Source organism: Bos indicus, chromosome 28 (assembly GCF_029378745.1).
Source record: "Bos indicus isolate NIAB-ARS_2022 breed Sahiwal x Tharparkar chromosome 28, NIAB-ARS_B.indTharparkar_mat_pri_1.0, whole genome shotgun sequence".
NCBI lineage: Eukaryota > Metazoa > Chordata > Mammalia > Artiodactyla > Bovidae > Bos > Bos indicus.
Window position 1 is genome coordinate 27,126,288 of NC_091787.1, and position 19,360 is coordinate 27,145,647.

Genomic DNA, 19,360 nt, shown 5'->3' on the forward strand with positions numbered 1-19,360 from the left:
ACACTGGTCAGAAGGCCGTCACCTAAAGGGGTACAAATAATAAATAAATGTGGAGAGGATGTGGAGGAAAAGGAACCCCCTTGCCCTTTGGTGGTCATGAAAACTGGCACATCCACTCTGGAGAAGAGTATGGAGGTTCCTTAAAAAACTAAAAATACATGATATTATACATGTTTCAATGCTATTCTCCCAAATCTCCCTACCCTCTCCCTCTCCCACAGAGTCCATAAGACTGACCTATACATCAGTGTCTCTTTTGCTGTCTTGTACACAGGGTTATTGTTACCATCTTTCTAAATTCCATACATATGCGTTAGTATACTGTATTGGTGTTTTTCTTTCTGGCTTACTTCACTCTAAAAAAAAAAAAAAAAACACAAACAACTAAAAATAGAGCTACCACATGAGCAGCAGTCACACTCCTGGGCTTAAACCAGGAGAAAACTCTTAATTCCAAAAGATACATGCATCCCAAGGGTCACAGCAGCACTGTCTACAATAGCCAAGACATGGAAGCCACCTAAATGTCCATCAACAAATGAAAGCATAAACAAGATGTATTCTATACAGATATCTTTGTATATACCACTGAGATACTACTCGGATATCAAAGATAATGACATAATGGCTTTTGCAGTAACGTGAAGAAATAGAAAGATGATCATACACAGTGAAGTCAGACAGAAAAAGACAAATATGATGGTATCACTTATTTGAGGAATCTGAAATATGATACCAGTGAACTTACTTATAGACCAGAACAGACTCACACACATAGTAAACAAACTCATGGACACCACAGGGGAAAGCGTGGAGGGAGGGATAAATAGGGAGTTTGGAATTAGCAGGTTCAGACTGCTATACTTGTACAGACAGGACTTCCTGGGGGTCCAGTGGTTGGGACTCCACCTTGCAATGCTGGGGACGTGGGTTTGGTCCCTGGCTGGGGGACCGACATCTTGCATGCTGCAGGGCAACTAAGCCCACATGCTCTAGAGCCCGCACACCCCAACTAGAGAAAGTCTCAACAAAGGATCCCACAGGCCGCAAGTAAGACCCGACAGAGGTAAATAAACATTTTTTTAAAAATATATAAAACAGAGAAACAGGGTCCTCCTGTATAGCCAGAAGATTATATCCAATGTGTTTAGGAACTATAATCATAAGCAGTATGACAAAAAATAGGTATACAGGTATGTTTAACTGAGTCACTATACACCAGGAACTAAAGTAAATTAATGCTTTAATCAAAAAATTAAGGGGGAATCATACATCACACCAAGGTAGTGCTAGTGGTATAAGAACCTGCCTGCCAATTCAGGATACATAAGAAATGCATGTATGATCCCTGGGTCGGAAAGATCCCCTGAAGAGGGCATGGCGAGACACTCCAGTATTCTTGCCTGGAGAATCCCATGAAGAGAGGAGCTTGGAAATCTACAATCCACAGGGTTGCAAAGAGTTGGATTTGAATGAAGTGACGTAATACACACGGATACACCGCAGTCAAGGTGGATTCATCTTAGGTTCACAAGGATGCTTCAACAAATGCAGATTAATGAACATGACCCAGAACATCATCAAAGGAAAAGACAAAAGCCACATGGTCCTCTCCACAGACTCAGGAAAAGCATTTCATATAATTCAACATCCATTCATCATAAACAATCTTCCCAAAGCGGGTATGGGGGCAACATGCTTGTGTATTAGTTGCTGAGTCATGTCCAACCCTTTATGTCTCCATGGACTATAGCCCGCCAGCTCCTTTGTCCATTTGCCTTTCATCTGTGGAAAGAATTCTGGACAAGAATTCTGGAGCGGGCTGCCATTCCATTCTCCATGGGGGCAACTTATCTCAACATAATAAAAGCTATGAAGGACCAACCCATAGCAAACATAATGCTCAACAGTGACAAGCTGATAGTCTTCCAACTAAAATCTGGAAGAAGAAAGGGAGCCCAAATGCATTCCTTCTATCCAACATGGGGCTGGATATCCTACCTGCAACAATCAGATAAGACACAGAAGTGAAAGGCACTGAGACTAGAAGCAAAGAGGTATGACTGTCCTGGTATGCAGGTAACATGATACTATTCAGACAACACCCTGAAGATGCCACACATCAACTCCTAGCACTAGTAAACAAATTTGGCAAGGTAACAGGATATAAGATTGACATATAGAAATTGGCTGCATTTCTTCACGCTAACAACAGAAATCAGGAAGTGAAAGTAAAGCAATGAAAACAAAGCAATCCCATTTAAAATCATACTGAAAAAAAAAGTACGTAATACTAAACCTGACCAAGGAGGTGAGAGACTTATATGCGGACAAGTATAATACACTGATAAAGGTAAATGAAAATGATTCAAGCAAGTGGAGAACTACCCCATGCTCTTGGAATAGATGTATTAATATCATCTAAAAGATTCTACTACTCAAAGCCAACTACAAATTTCATTCTATCCCTGTCAAAGTATCCATGACATTTTTCACAGAACTAGAACAAATAACCCTAATATGCACATGGGAACCAGAGAAGACCTGCAATTACCAAAGCAATCCTGGGCACAAAAAACACAGCTTCCCAGACTTCAGACAACACCACCAAGCGACAGTAACCAAAACAGCATGGGAGAGACACAAAGAAGATTAATCAACGGAACAGGACAGAGACCCTAGAGACTGACACACCCACAGTCAATTAATCTTTGACACAGGAGGCAAGAATATACAAGAGAGAAGACAGTCCCTTCCACAAATGGTATTAGGGAAGCTGGACAGCCACCTGTCAGTGAATGAAGTTGGAACACTCCCTCATACCATGCACAAAAATCAACCCAAAAAGGATAATGATTTAAGTAGAAAACATGACACCAAAAGACTGCCAGAAGAGAACATCAGGCAAAACATTCTCTGACATAAATCTTAGTAATGTTTTCCTTAGGTCATTCTTCCAAGGCAATAGAAACAAAACTAAACTAAGCAAACAGGACTTCATCGAGCATATTATCTTTGTACACAGCAAAGGGAACCACATACAAGATTAAAGTACACTGTATGGACTAGTAGAAAACGTGCAAATGGGGTCACTGACAAGGGCTTCATTTACAAAATATACTGGCAGCTCAAGCAACTCCATACCAAAACCACAGACAACCCAATTTTAAAAGCAGGCAGAAGACCTCTACAGTCAGTCTCCAAAGATAACATCCACGTGTACAGCAGGCACATGAAAAGATGGCCAACATTGGTAATTGTTAGAGAAGTGCAAGTCAAAACTCCAATGAGTTGTCATCACCTCCCACTGGTCAGAAAGCCATCATCAAAAAAGGTTATAAATATTAAATGCTGGAGAGGATGTGGAGAAAAAGGAATCCCCACCCCACCCCTCAATCATGTCAGTGGCTGTGTTTTTTTGTTCAGCCACTATGGGAGGTTCTTTAAAAAACTAAAAAGAGAGCTACCATAATATCTAGCAATCCCACTCCTGGGAATGTATCTGGAGAAAACTAATTAGAAAACATACATGCACCCCGCAGTGGTCACAGCAACACTGTTTACAACACTCATATGGAAGCCACCTAAATGTTCCATCAACAGAGGAAAGCATAAAGAAGGCGTACTCTATTTAGATATGTGTAAATCTCTACACGTACACATGAAATACAACTCAGCCCTCAAAAAAGAAACGACATAATGCCATTTGCAGCGGTGTGGATGGACCAAGAGACAGTCCTTTGAAGTCAGACACAGAAAGATAGATATTCTATGCTATCATTTAATGTGAAATCTATAATTTGATATCAATTCAGTTCAGTCACTCAGTCGTATCAGACTCTTTGCGACCCCATGGACTGCAGCACGCCAGGCCTCCCTGTCCATCACCAACTCCTGGAGTTTACCCAAACTCATGTCCATTCAGTCGGTGATGCCATCCAACCATCTCATCCTCTGTCGTCCCCCTCTTCTCCCGCCTTCAATCTTTCCCAGCATCAGGGTCTTTTCAAATGAGTCAGGTCTTTGCATCAGGTGGATGAAGTATTGGAGTTTCAGCTTCAACATCAGTCCTTCCAGTGAATATTCAGGACTGATTTCCTTTAGGATGGACTGGTTGGATATACTTGAACATATTTTCAAGCCAGAAACACTCATACACATTAAAAAAAAAAAAAAAAAGAAAAACTCATAGTTACCACAGCATAAACAAGACCTTTTAGAACTAACACCCAAAAAAGATGTCCTTTTCATTATAGGGGACTGGCATGCAAAAGTAGGAAGTCAAGAAACACCTGGGGTAACAGGCAAATTTGGCCTTGGAATACGGAATGAAGCAGGGCAAAGGCTAATAGAATTTTGCCAAGAGAATGCACTTGTCATAGCAAACACCCTCTTCCAACAACATAAGAGAACACTCTACACATGGGCATCACCAGATGGTCAATCCCAAAATCAGACTGATTATATTCTTTGCAGCCAAAGATGGAGAAGCTCTATACAGTCAGCAAAAACAAGACCGGGAGCTGACTGTGGCTCAGATCATGAACTCCTTATTGCCAAATTCTGACTGAAATTGAAGAAAGTAGGGAAAACCACTAGACCATTCAGGTATGACCTAAATCAAATCCCTTATGGTTATACAGTGGAAGTGAGAAATAGATTTAAGGGACTAGATCTGATAGATAGAGTGCCTGATGAACTATGGACAGAGGTTCGTGACACTGTACAGGAGACAGGGATCAAGACCATCCCCATGGAAAAGAAATGCAAAAAAGCAAAATGGCTGTCTGGGGAGGCCTTACAAATAGCTGTGGAAAGAACAGAAGCGAAAAGCAAAGGAGAAAAGGAAAGATATAAGCATATGAATGCAGAGTTCCAAAGAATAGCAAGGAGAGATAGTAAAGCCTTCCTCAGCAATCAATGCAAAGAAATAAAGGAAAACAACAGAATGGGAAAGACAAGAGATCTCTTCAAGAAAATTAGAGATACCAAGGGAACATTTCATGCAAAGATGGGCTCGATAAAGGACAGAAATGGTATGGACCTAACAGAAGCAGAAAATATTAAGAAGAGGTGGCAAGAATACACAGAAGAACTGTACAAAAAAGACCTTCATGACCCAGATAATTATGATGGTATGATCACTGACCTGGAGCCAGACATCCTGGAATGTGAAGTCAAGTGGGCCTTAGAAAGCATCACTACGAACAAAGCTAGTGGAGGTGATGGAGTTCCAGTTGAGCTATTCCAAATCCTGAAAGATGATGCTGTGAAAGTGCTGCACTCAATATGCCAGCAAATTTGGAAAACTCAGCAGCAGCCACAGGACTGGAAAAGGTCAGTTTTCATTCCAATCCCAAAGAAAGGCAATGCCAAAGAATGCTCAAACTACCACACAATTGCACTCATCTCACATGCTAATAAAGTAATGCTCAAAATTCTCCAAGCCAGGCTACAGCAATACATGAACCATGAACTTCCAGATGTTCAAGCTGGTTTTAGAAAAGGCAGAGGAACCCGAGATCAAATTGTCAACATCCACTGGATCATGGAAAAAGCAAGAGAGTTCCAGACAAACATCTATTTCTGCTTTATTGACTATGCCAAAGGCTTGACTGTGTGGATCACAATAAACTGTGGAAAATTCTGAAAGAGATGGGAATACCAGACCACCTGACCTGCCTCTTGAGAAACCTATATGCAGGTCAGGAAGCAACAGTTAGAACTGGACATGGAACAACAGACTGCTTCCAAATAGGAAAAGGAGGACATCAAGGCTGTATATTGTCACCCTGCTTATTTAACTTATATGCAGAGTACATCATGAGAAACGCTGGGCTGGAGGAAGCACAAGCTGGAATCAAGATTGCTGGGAGAAATCTCAATAACCTCAGATATGCAGATGACAACACCCTTATGGCAGAAAGTGAAGAGGAACTGAAGAGCCTCTTGATGAAAGTGAAAGAGGAGAGTGAAAAAGTTGGCATAAAGCTCAACATTCAGAAAACTAAGATCATGGCATCTGGTCCTATCACTTCATGGCAAACAGATGGGGAAACAGTGGAAACAGTGTCAGACTTTATTTCCTTGGGCTCCAAAATCACTGCAGGTGGTGACTGCAGCCATGAAATTAAAAGACGCTTACTCCTTGGAAGGAAAGGCATGACCAACCTAGATAGCATATTGAAAAGCAGAGACATTACTTTGCCAACAAAGGTCCGTCTAGTCAAGGCTATGGTTTTTCCAGTGGTCATGTATGGATGTGAGAGTTGGACTGTGAAGAAAGCTGAGCACTGAAGAATTGATGGTTTTGAACTGTGGTGTTGGAGAAGACTCTTGAGAGTCCCTTGGACTGCAAGGAGATCTAACCAGTCCATTCTGAAGGAGACCAGTCCTGGGTGTTCATTGGAAGGACTGATGCTAAAGCTGAAACTCCAGTACTTTGGCCACCTCATGCGAAGAGCTGACTCATTGGAAAAGACTCTGATGCTGGGAGGGATTGGGGGCAGGAGGAGAAGGGGACGACAGAGGATGAGATGGCTGGATGGCATCACTGACTCGATGGACATGAGTCTGAGTGAACTCTGGGAGTTGGTGATGGACAGGGAGGCCTGGCATGCTGCGATTCATGGGGTGCAAAGAGTCCGACATGACTAAGCGACTGAACTGAACTAAAGGGTAGGGGAGAGATGGATTAGGAGTTTGAGCTTAAGAGATACAACCTAGTATATATAAACCAGATAAAAGACACAGCCCATCTGTACAGCATAGAGAATTCTACTCACTGTCTTAGGAACTATAATTTAACAATATGACAATGACAGGATATCTTTAACTGAACCTCTCATCTGTACACCAGAAACTATCACAACATTGAAAATTAATGGCAATTCAATTTTTTAAAAAGTGGGGACTTCTCTGGTGGTCCAGTGGTTAAGAATCAACCTCCCAAAGGAAAGGACACAAGTTCAATCCCTAGTCTGGGAAGATTCCACAGGCAGCAGGGCATCTAATCCCACACACTGGAACTACTGAACCCCCATGCCCTAGAGGCCATACTCTGCAACAAGAGTGTCCCCACAATAAGAAGCCTGCCCACTGCAACTAGAGAAAGCTTGCACTCGGCACCAAAGACTGAGGGAAGTAAAAAATGAATGAACAAAAAATTTTTTTAAAAAGGGCATACACCACGATCAAGTTGGATTCATCCCAGTCTCACAAGAAGGATTCAACACACACAAGTCAATCAATGTGACCAAGCACGTCAACAACGGAAAAGACAAAACCTAACAATCATCTCCACAGACACAGGAAAAGCATCTCATGAAATTCAGCATCCATTCATCATGAAAACTCTTCCCAAACTGGGTATGGGGGGGACACATCTCAACATAATAAAAGCTACGTAGAACCAGCCCAGGAGAAGTCAATGGCAACCCACTCTTGCCTGGAAAATCCCATGGATGGAGGAGCCTGGTAGGCTGCAGTCCATGGGGTTGCGAAGAGTCAGACACGACTGAGCAACTTCACTTTCACTTTTCACTTTCATGCATTGGAGAAGGCAATGGCAACCCGCTCCAGTGTTCTTGCCTGGAGAATCCCAGGGACGGCAGAGCCTGGTGGGCTGCTGTCTATGGGGTCACACAGAGTCGGACATGACTGAAGCGACTTAGCAGCAGCAGCAGAACCAGCCCACTGCCAGCGTAACGCTTAATAATGTAAAGCTGATAACCTTCCCACTAAAATCTGGAATAAGTCAACAATCAGACAAGAAACAGTAATGAAAGGCACTCAGATTGGAAGCAAAGAGGTATGACAGTCATGGTAGGCAGGTAACATGATCCTATACAGATAACACCCTCCAGACGCCACACATCAACCACTAGCACTGGCCAACAAATTCAGCAAGGCAGCAGGGTACGAGACTGACGTACAGAAACGTTACACTTCTTCATGCTGACAACTAAATTTCAGAAAAGAAGTTAAGCAAAACAATCCCACTTAAAATGGGTTTCAAAAAACAAAATACATAGGAATAAACATGACCAAGGAGGTGAGAGACTTCTTTGCTGACAACTTTGAAACATTGATAAAGGCAATTAAAAATGATTCAAAGACGTGGACATTCATCCCACACTCTTGGAATGGAAAAATTATGGTTATTTAATTGGCTCTACTACTCAATGCAAGCTACAGATTTCATGTGATACATATCAAACTAACCATGATATTTTTCACACAACTAGAATAATCCTAAAATGTATATTGACCCATAAAGGACCTACCAAAACCAAAGAAATCCTGTGCAAAAAGAAAAAGCTGCCCAGAATTCAGATACTACTATCAAGCTGCAATAACCAAAACATTCAGGAAACTAGCACAAAAACATTCATATGGATCAGAGGCACAGGTCAGTTGTTCTTTAGTGGCTAAGCCATGTCTGACTCTTTGTGACCCCATGGACTGCAACACGCCAGGCTTCCCTGTCCTTCACTATCTCCTGGAGTTTGTTCAAACTCATGTCCATTGAGTCGGTGATGCCATCCAACCGTCTTATCCTCTGTGGCCCTTTCTCCTCTTGCCCTCAATCTTCCCAGCACAGGTCTGAGATCCCAGAAATAAACACACACACATCTACGCTTAATTAATCTTTGAGAAAGGAAGCAAGAACATACAATAAAGAAAAAATAGTCCTTCAGCAAGTAATACTAGAAAAGCGGGACAGTCACATGTCAAAAATTTTCAAAGACTCTCTCACACCACACACAAAAATAAACTCAAAATGGCTTAAATACAACACAATACACCGGTGACAAGACTCCTTGAAGAGAACATTAGGCAAAACATTCTTTCACATAAATCATAGTAATGTTTTTCTACAGTCATTCTTCCAAGGCAACTGAAACAAAAGCAAAACTAAACAAATAGAACCTCATCAAACTTATCATATTTTACACAGCAGTGGGAACCATAAACAAGATCAAAGCACAATCAACAGACTAGAAGAAAATATCTGCAAACAGAATGACCCACAAGGGTTTCACTTCTAAAATACATCAGCAGCTCATACATTTCCATACCAAAACCACAAACAACCCAATTTTAAAATTGGACACAACCCAATTTTTTTGGTTCTCCAAGAAGATATGTGGGTGCATGCATGCTAAGTCACTTCAGTCGTGTCTGACTCTTTGTGACCTCATGGACTATAGCCTGCCAGGCTCCTCTGTGCATGGGATTCTTCAGGCAAGAATACTGAAGTGGGTTGCCATGCCCTCCTCCAGGGGATCTTCCCAACCCAGGGACCGAACCCACATCTCTTATGTCTCCTGCATTGGCAGGGGAGTTCTGTACCACTGAGCCACCAGGGAAGCTCTCCAAGAAGACATGCCTGTGGGCAAAGGCATGTGAAAAGATGGCCAACATCCCTAATTATTAAAGTCCAAGTCAGAACTCCAATGAATTATCGCTTCACACTCATCAGAAGGCCATCATCAAAAGAGCTACAAATAATACATGCTGGAGAGGATGTGGGGAATAAAGAACCCCAACACCCTTTGGTGGCCTTGAAACTGTGCAGCTACTATGGAGAAGTGTATGGAGGTGCCTTAAAAATTAAAAACACAGTTACCACACGATCCAGCAATCCCATTCCTGGTTTATATTTGGAAAAAACTCTAATTCAAAAAGATATATGTCCTCCAAGGGTCATAGCAGCACTGTTCACAATAGCCAAGACATGGAAGCTGCCTAAATGGCCATGAACAGATGAATGCAAAAAGTTGTGCTCTATAGACACATATGAATATCTCTACCTATACACATGAATATGTTACTCAGTCTTCAACAAAGAATGACATGATGCCACTTGCAGCAATGTGAATGTGCATACAAAGTGAAGTCAGACAGAGAAAGACAAATATTCTGTGAGATCACTTATATGTGAAACCTGAACTATGATATAAATGAACTTATTTGCAAATCAGAAACAGACTCATATACAGAAAACAAACTCATGGTCACCACAGGGGAAAGGGTGGGGGAGTGATAAATGAGGGGTTGTGGATTAGCAGAGGCAGACTACTATATATAGAACTGAAAGACGAGGTCCTACCGTACCACAGGGAACTCCATTCAATGTCTTATAAGGAGCTATAATGGAAACACTATGACAAGGAATAGAGAGATGTACACATATTTAACTGAGTCACTTCTCTCTACACCACAAATTATCACAACATTTTAAATTAAAGATACTTCAATCATAAAAAAGGATCATACACCACGATCAAGTTGGATTCATCTCAGGCTCAGAAGGATGGTTCAGTGTTCATCAATCAATGTGACCCAGCACGTCAACAAAGGAAAAGACAAAAATCACATGATCATCTCCACAGATGCAGGAAAAGCGTTTCATACAATTCAACACCATTCATCACAAACACTCTTCCCAAAGCAGGGATGGGAAGAGGCAATGTAGGACCAACCCACAGCCAACATAAGGCTCACTAGTGACAAGCTGACTGCCTTCCCACTGAAAGCTGGGACAAATCCAGATGCCCCCTAGCACCACTTCTATCCAACATGATATTGGAAATCCTAGCCACAACAATCAGAAAAAAAAAAAACAGAAGGAAAAGGTGTCCAGATTGGAAGGAAAGAGCATACTGTGATGCCATGCAGATGATGAGACAGTGTACACAGAACACCCTAAGGATGTCACACATCGACTCCTGGCAGTGGTGAACCAATGCAGCAATGTAGCAGAAACAAACCTGATACACAGAAATCGTCTGCATTTCTTCACGCTAACAGAATGGGAAAGTAAAGCAAAGAGTCTCATTTAAAATCATATCAAAAAGCAAAATAAAATACATAGGATAAACCTGACCAAGGTGGTGAGAGACTCATCTGCTTACAACTATAGAACACGGATAATGGCAACTGAAGGGGATTCAAAATCTGACAGCCACCCTGTTCTCTTGGGTGTGGGGGCGGGGCTTCCCTGGTGGCTCAGTGGTAGAGAATCTGCCTGCAGTGTGCAGAGGCCATGGGTTCGATCCTTGTGTCAGGAAGATCCCCTGGAGGAGGGCATGGCAACCCACTCCAGAATTCTTGCCTGGAGAATACAATGGACATAGCCTGGCACTATAGTACATAGGGTCACAAAGAGTTGAACACAACTAAAGGGACTCAGCATGCGTGCGTGCACTACCCAAAGCAAATGACAGATTTCATACGACTGAAATCAATCTATGACGTTGTTCACAGGACTAAAATAAATAGTCCTAAAATGTATATGGAACCAGAAAAACCCAGAATGCCCAAAGCAATCCTGTATACAAAATGAAAGCTCTCAGACTTCGGACCATATTACCAAGCTACAGTAAGCAAAGCAGCATGGTACTGGCACAAAAACAGCCTTATGGGTCGAGGGAACATGACCAAGAGCCTAGAAATAAACTCACACACCTATGGTTAATTAATCTTAGACAAAGGAGGCAAGAAAATATACCATGGAGAAAAGACAGTCCCTTCAGCAACTGGTATTGTGGAAGCTGGACAGCTACATGTGAATCAATGAGGCTGGAATACTCCCTCATACAACATACAAAATAAGCTCCAAATGCCTTACCGGGTTAAAACACAAGACATGACGTCACAAGACTCCTAGAAGAGAACAGACAATACATTCTCTGATGTACATCCTAGTAATGTCTTCTTAGGTCAGTCTCCCAAGGCTACAGGAACTAAACCAAACTAAAATGCAAAACTAAACAAACAGGACTTCAGTCAAGCTCACCATCTTTTACACAACAAAGGGAAGCATACACAAAACCAAGAGCCAAGCTACGGGCTGGGAGAAAATATCTGCAAAGAGCGAATAACAAGGGCTTCACTTCCAAAATATACCAGCAGCTCATACAATCAATACCAAACCATCGACAACCCAATTTTAAAATCTGGCAGAAGACCTCAAGAGACAGTTCTCCAAAGACAACATACGCAGGGGCGACAGGCACGTGAAAAGACAGGCAACATCCCTAGTTACCAGAGACACAAGTGAAAACTCCAGTGAGTTGTCATCTCACACTGGTCTGAGTCTTGGCTATCGTCAAAAAGGCTACAAATGATAAATGCTGGAGAGGAAGTGGAGAAAAAGCAATTCCCCTCCCTGTTGCTGGCCATGTGAACTGGTGCAGCCTCAACAGTAAAGAGCATGGTGGTTCTTTAAAAAACTAAAAATAGAGCTAGCATATGATCCAGGAATCCCACGACTGGGAATATACCCTCCAAAAAACTCTAATTAAAAAATATACATGTTACACACACGCTGTATTAAAATGGATAACCAAAAGGGACGTCCTGTGTAGCACACGGAACTTACAGTGTGGTATGCTCTCAGTGTCACGGGCCTGGCTGGTGGGGAGTCTGGGGGAGAATGGACACAGGTGTGTGTATGGCTGAGTCCCTTCACGGCTCACCTGAAACCACCACCACATCGTATGTTAATCGGCTATCCCCCAATATAAAATAAAATTTAAAAACATTTCCAGTAACTATTATAAATGTAAAAATAAAAATGCACTTAGGGAAATATATGCTCTTTGTTTTTTCTCTAATTGCTTTTCATTAAAAGAAATGATAGATACACATTGGGGAAAAAATTCATGCACCCCAATATGCAAGCAGTAGTGTTTATAATTGCCAAATCACGGAAGGAACCCTAGTGTCCATCAACATAAGGAAGATACAGTTTATATCAGCGGTTCCTAACCTTTTTGACAGCAGGGACTGGTTTTTTGGAAGACAGTTTTTCCACAGATGGAGTAGGGAAGGTTCAGGTGGTAATGCCAGCAACGGTGAGCAGCAGATGGAGCTTCACTCACCTGCCCAGCCACTCACCGTCTGCTGTCTGCCCCAGGTCCCAGTAGGCCACGGGCCACCACCAGTCCTCAGCTGGGGGTTGAGGACCCCTGTATATACATTTGTACACACACGTTTACGTGTGCGTGAACACACATACACACACACACACATATACAATGGAATATTACTCAGGCATAAAAAAAGAAAGAATGCTGTTCACAAAAATATGGATGGACCTAGAGATTACCGTACTACATGCAATCAGTCAGAATATAATTTCTTATATGTGGAATTAAGAAATTAACTAGAGAACAGAAACATAGCAATAGAAAACAAATTCATGGCTACCAAAGGGGAAGGCCAGGGATGGATAAATTAGGAGTACAGAATTAATAGCTATACCTTATCACATATAAAATAAACAAGATTAGTGTACAGAAGGGGCACTATATCCAATAGTTTGTGATAACCTTCAATGGAAAAGTATAAAAAACATATGCCTGTATATTGTGTATGTATATATATATGTACTCACACATATATACAACTGAATCAATTTGATTTACACCTGAAATTAACATAATATGGCAAAAGAACTATGCTTCAAGAAAAAAAAAAGTCTCCATGTTGGATGCTGTAGGCCAGGAAGAAGACCCAGTCATAGATCCCATCATGCATAAAACTGTCTGGCTAACCTTTATCTTTGTTCAAGATGCTCCCTCAGTTACTTCTGCCTCAAGAATTAAGTCAAATTCTTCCTGGTTCAACTGTGTGAATCACTGTATGTTCATTAACTCATTTCTTATCTTTGCATCTGGCATTAACTTCATTCATGCTGCCTAGTAGTATTTAATTATTTTTCTACTTAATTCCCAGAGACAATAGGAGCTTAGGGTGTTCTGGTCCCCTTTCCCCTTAGCAATCTGAACACTGTCTTGTACAAAGTAGGTGCTTTAAATGTCTATTGATTCCAATTTGGCTTGGCTTGCAAAGAGTTGACTCATTGGAAAAGACTCTCATGCTGGGAGGGATTGGGGGCAGGAGGAGAAGGGGACGACAGAGGATGAGATGGCTGGATGGCATCACTGACTCGATGGACGTGAGTCTCAGTGAACTCCGGGAGTTGGTGATGGACAGGGAGGCCTGGCGTGCTGCGATTCATGGGGTTGCAAAGAGTCGAACACAACTGAGCGACTGAACTGTGGAAAAGAAGATTCTAGAGCCTGAGGCCAAGTGAAACAACAGTTTTATTTTAGGCATAAAAGTGCATGGGTTTCTGTCACATAGGATAAAGATGGCCCTAGGGTCCTAGCTTCTAAGATAAGACTGTTTATCTTATACACAGCTTTTATCACAGCTTTTTAGGAAGTGAATTAGAAAGGGAGCAAGACACAGCTTGGACATAAAGTCATTATTTTTGCTGGAGAGTTGTAATGAAAGAGAAGAGCTTATTCAAATCAGCGTACACATCACAGAGCCTCAAGGAAGATGAAAGTGATGTGGGGTAAAACCGGTCTAAGCTCCTGGTCTTAGCAGTGATGCTGGCCTCTCCTTCCAGCAGCAAGGACTTGCCCCTAAAGAGGCAGCAGGGTCGCTTTGGCAGTTTTGACTAGAGTAGCATCTCGGGGCTCCCCCAGCTCCCTCTCTGGATCCCAGTTCAGTGCCCCAACCCTTCCCCGGAAGAGCGGACAGAGGGCAGGATCTACGTCATGGACACGGCTACTTGCTCGATGAAGCTGGCCAGGTTTACATCCCGTTCTGAAAGGCCCGCACACTCGTGAGTGCTCAGGGTGATGTGGACCTGAAACAAAACCAGAGATTCCAGGCCAGCTGCTTCCACCAACTGAACCCACGAGCAGGCGGGAGTCGCCAGCTCCCGGGCTCAAGCACACTATGAAGAGTACCTGGGCACACTGGCTCTCCCTGGGGCTGCCTTCCTGACCGGTCTTTAACAGGGCAAAACTGGCTTCTACTACATCTCCATAAACAGTGGTGACTGCAGCACAGGATCAAAAAGAAAGATCCAAATATCAAGAGCAACCTAAAAGCTACAGACAAGACTCCAGACCAACTTCAGCTCCTAAACACTGTCCATTTACAGACTGTCTCTTCCAACCGTAATGTTTTAGAAAGAGTCCAGCACAGCGCTTGGCGCATGGCAGGCATTTAATGACTGTTTCCGTTCATTCAGCAGATAGGCTGACCTTCCTGGTGTGCCTGGGCATTCTTAGTTCAAGATTATTGCTTTTTCATCTTCTATATCTCAAGAAAAATTTCAGCCCTTGAGAGCGATTAACAATGAATATGCCTGGTTCCCACAGGTTTTCCGTCCTTGGGATTTGCCTCCTTAACGTCTACTTTAACCACACATTATCTCATTAGCGTTCTAGTTTGCATTTTTTTTTTTCAATCTGTAGTGAGACTGAATATTTTCCAGGGGCCGTTTATGTCGATTCTAGGAAGGAGATGAAAGGAACTGGAGCTGATACTATGTCAGTGAGGAGGGCCCACAGGGAAGTCCAAGGGAGAGGCCCTCAGAGTGAGTTGGAGTTCAAGGCATGCATCACTCACCTTATTATACACGTTAAACCATTCGGGATGGTGGTCCAACTTCTCAGCCTGCAGGGCCACTCTTGTCATGAAGCCAAAAGCCTGCTTAATGAAGTGAGACCCGGGTTAGCATTCTGAGAGAAAGGACAGCTGGGCTCCCGTTATGGCCAATGTGAGGCCCAGAAGGAAGAGGATAGCCCCGCTCCCTCCAAGGTGACCTTCCCAGCTTTAAGCATTCCTCCTGGTGCCTTGCCACTAGTTCTGAGGCCGGAGTTTGAGGTGGTCCTTCTGCAGTAGAAAGTCTTATCACCAGGACCACTAAGAAGGTGGAAATCCCAAAGAGGTTTTGCATCTTGGCCAATCTTTAGGTTATCTACTAAAATGTCTTCAAATAGTCACCCGTTTCCCACTTGAACTGTCTCCTCTTAGGACTACTTCTAAAAGTTCCAGGCATGGAGAGTCCAAGGCTTCCCTGGTGGCTAAAGAATCTGCTTACAATGCAGGGGACCCAGGTTCGATTCCTGGGTCAGGAAAATCCCCCGGAGAAGCACATGGCAACCCACTCAGTATTCTTGCCTGGAGAATCCCACGGATAGAGGAGACTGGCAGGCTACAGTCCATGGGGTCGCAGAGTCAGACACGACTGAGCGACTCACATACAGAAAATGGAGACAGCCCAGGACCTATCTTCAGCTAAACTGGATGAAGACAACTAAACTGGATTAGCCCAGCATCTTGACAGTCTTGGCTAACAGGACTCTCAGGGAGGGGACACGTTCTGGAATGTGACCCAGTCGGCCCGGTCTCAGAACTGTGTCCCACCCGTCATACCCGATTAAAGTCTTTGAAATGGAACTGCTTGAAGATGGCATCCCGGCCTTCCAGCTCGTTCCACCCCACGGCCCGCAGGTTTGGCAGCAGCTGGTCCCTTTCCTCAGCACTCAGCCTGTGTGCTTTGCCAGCCTAGGAGAGGGAAAACACAGAAGCTCAAGGGCACTTATTTTTTTTTTCCCCTTTAAACAGGACAAAAGAGAGGGCCCTGGGCCATTGGGGAAATTTAGCCAGCCTCCACTGGTGGCCGTGGTGACACAGTCAAAGGGCAGCTTGTCTAACGCAACAGACTGGGAGGCGGGGCTCTGGCTTGGGCACTCATAGGTTCTTAGAGAACAGAGTCCTGAGGTGTAATGCCAATCACCGGGGCAGAGAAATGTTCCTCCCTGCGCCTGTCCTCAGAGCTTTCAGAGGGCACCCCTCCATTTAAAAATCAGGTCTCTTTCATTCATGAGAGAATAAAAGCAAGTCCTACTGTTACTGTGTCCTGAAGAGGAAACTGAGGCCTGGAGAGGGGAAATGACCAGCCCCCCTTCCCCCAGTCAGTGAAAGCACAGGCATCATTCTCAAGATGGGTCCATATCCCTGGGGATTGGCAAAGGAACGCACTTAAAACATGTTCCAGGAGATTCTTAGCCACTGGCATTCCTTCCTGGTGGGTACCCCACCTCGTTCCTACACAGCCTCTGCTTCCCAGCTGCCAGGCCTATGTTTCTTTTATTTGCACCTTCTTTTCTATTCTGTCAGCTTGAGCCAGAGCTCAGGCCCAAAGCAGGAGTAACTTGGCCAAGGGCAAACGGCCAGGGCAGTGCCATTTTCCTATTGTGCAAAATGTCCCCAGGGCAGCCCAAACTGGCACCATTCAGGCCACGAGTGGAACCCTCTCTTGGAAAACAGAAGAAAGGGAAGGTCCGTTCTCCAGCCTCTTAAAAAGATCCAGGCAGAGGAGCTTAAGGGATCCTAGAATTTAGGCCTGTGAAGTAGAACTACCCAAGGATGGACATTGTTGGGTACTAAATTAAAAGTGAATTAGTTAGGTCTGGGAAAAGAATATGAGGGAGGTTAATTTAGTTTTGATAGGGCAGCCTGCAAACTGGAAGCCAGGTGGCCTGGGGGCACTCATTTCTCCTGACTTGAAGGGTAAAAGTTACGAGAACTGCCACTTTAGGAATCAGCAAGGGGAGCCAGGAGACGCTTAATTCCCTTGTTATTACAGGGATATTATCTGCATTTTTAGAAGGAGACTTCCTGGGGCAAGCAGGTCTGTGACAGGCCTTCAGGTGTGGGTTAGAACTGAACAAAACACTGCAGGGTTCTGGTAACTCAACAGTTTTCTCCCTCCTAAAAAGCGTGGGCTCTCTCTGGACAGATCTGGATGGGTCCGTCTCTCCTAGGCTCTGGAAGATCAGCAAGGACAGTTGAGATTTGCATCACCATTCAACCCAGTCTCTCTTCCAGAGCCTGGCCCTGTCTCAGTGGCTGATAAGCCTGGTCTGTGTATCCAGGCAACCAGATGGCAGCTAAGGCATCAGAAGCTACCACCTGGTACGCTGACTCTGAAAGGAGTGCGTGGCTACTAGCAGGCTCCTAGGAGGCTCCCCTTTCTCTTTAGAGTCTTCTGGAATCCCCACATTTCACAGCCTGGGGCTGAACTGACAAACCCCTCTGAGATCTGGGCTCAGAGAGGGAGCAGGGGCAGTGTTTGCTTAGTAAATCCCAGGCCAGGCCTGGGCCTCTGGGGGTGTGCAGAGGGGTTACTGATTACCCATGCCCTGCAGCTGCGGAGCCTGGGTGTACCTCACAATCAGCTCACCCACCACCTCCCCTATGTTCAAGCCAAGGTCTCCAAAGTGCCCTCCCAGGTGTCACCACAGTCCCAACTGCTCCTGATGCTTTGCAGCCTAACGTTTTTGCTGTTTAGTAAAGGTCTGGGTCTAGAAGCTTCCCTTCTTGCTGCCCTGCAGGTTCACCTTCATCTCTATAGCTGACACTCTGCTCCCAGAAAGCTCAGCCTGGAGGGCGTGTGATCCTGAGCAATCACGTCCCCACTGCCGGGCATAGGCCTCAAACTAGGCGCCAGAGGCTGGCCCTGAGGTCCGGGCTCAGCAGAGGGGGCTCAGCTAGACCTCGTGCCCAGAAGTGCAAGCGAAAAGGGCAGTAAACAGGCAGGCAGATGCACAGGGGAAATTCAGCCGCCCCTCCTTTGCACACCCACACAGGCATCGGTCTCCTCGCCGCTGCACCCCGCCCCGCGCCAGCCCCCAATATAGGACAGGGCCGCGTCTGCGGGCTCACTATGCTGCCATTCCCCATCCCCGCCTCACCGCCCCACTCCCTGCCCGAGGCACCGAGGCCCTGAGCGGACTCTGGCCTGAGCTCCCTCCTGGCTGTCACTGAACCTGCCACCGCCCGTCTCTCGGCCTCAGTGTCCCCGGCGGCACCACTGCGGGTAGGGTGGAGGCGGGACCGAGACCCCGACTCTCCCCGCCCGGCGCGCGGCTGCCTCGCTAAGGCCTGGGAGGGAGGCTCCCCGCACGCCTAGCGCGGTCCTCTGGCCTGGGAGGGGATACTGCGCGGGCCCCTGGCCCTCCTCCGTTCCTCCCGCGCGTCCGCTCCTAACCCGCTGCCCAGACGGTGGCAGCGCGTGAGCCCCCTTACCATGCCGGACGCGGGGACGGGCAGCAGCAGCAGCAGCAGCAGCAGCAGCAGCAGCAGCAGCAGCAGCAGCAGCAGCAGGGCAGCAGCAGGTGGCTGCGAGGCCCACTAGCGCGACGCCTGGCGCTCTGGGAAGCCGTCGGGCGGGGCCACGCTCGGGCCGCCCCGAGGCGGGAGCGCGGCCGAGAAGGAGCCGCCCACCGGTAATCATTAACTACAGCTGAGGTTCCCTTCCAGCAGTTTCCTCGGAGGCAAAGTTACAGGGAGCTGGGGGAATTAAGGACGCTGGCTCCAAACGCGGACTTCAGTATTTGCATTGCGCGTTGCTGCTTCCTACTACGTGACTCGGCGCGAGATTACTTTTTCTTTCCTACAAACACCTCATTGAGAAATTGACCCCCACGATAAACTGCGCATATTTCAAGAGTACACTTCGATGCGTTTTGACGTAGTA

The 19,360-nt window shown here is 45.1% G+C and overlaps 1 protein-coding gene across 3 annotated transcripts; it reads right to left on the minus strand.

Moving 5' to 3' along the window:
* Positions 1-14,099: 14,099 nt before the first annotated feature.
* Positions 14,100-19,058, minus strand: PCBD1 (pterin-4 alpha-carbinolamine dehydratase 1). 3 transcript variants are annotated; one of them, XM_019954245.2, is made up of 5 exons: positions 18,987-19,058; positions 18,910-18,927; positions 16,252-16,383; positions 15,442-15,525; positions 14,100-14,671 (listed from the first exon to the last, which is right to left on the minus strand). In XM_019954245.2, the coding sequence occupies exons 2-5, from the start codon at positions 18,910-18,912 to the stop codon at positions 14,573-14,575; spliced, it is 318 nt and encodes a 105-aa protein (XP_019809804.1). In that variant the 5' UTR covers positions 18,913-18,927; positions 18,987-19,058; the 3' UTR covers positions 14,100-14,572. The 3 variants fall into 3 exon arrangements, with proteins under 3 accessions (XP_019809804.1, XP_070638374.1, XP_019809805.1); XM_070782273.1 differs by having other exon boundaries at positions 18,910-18,929; positions 18,963-19,050; XM_019954246.2 differs by having other exon boundaries at positions 15,442-15,522; positions 18,910-19,055.
* Positions 19,059-19,360: the final 302 nt, after the last annotated feature.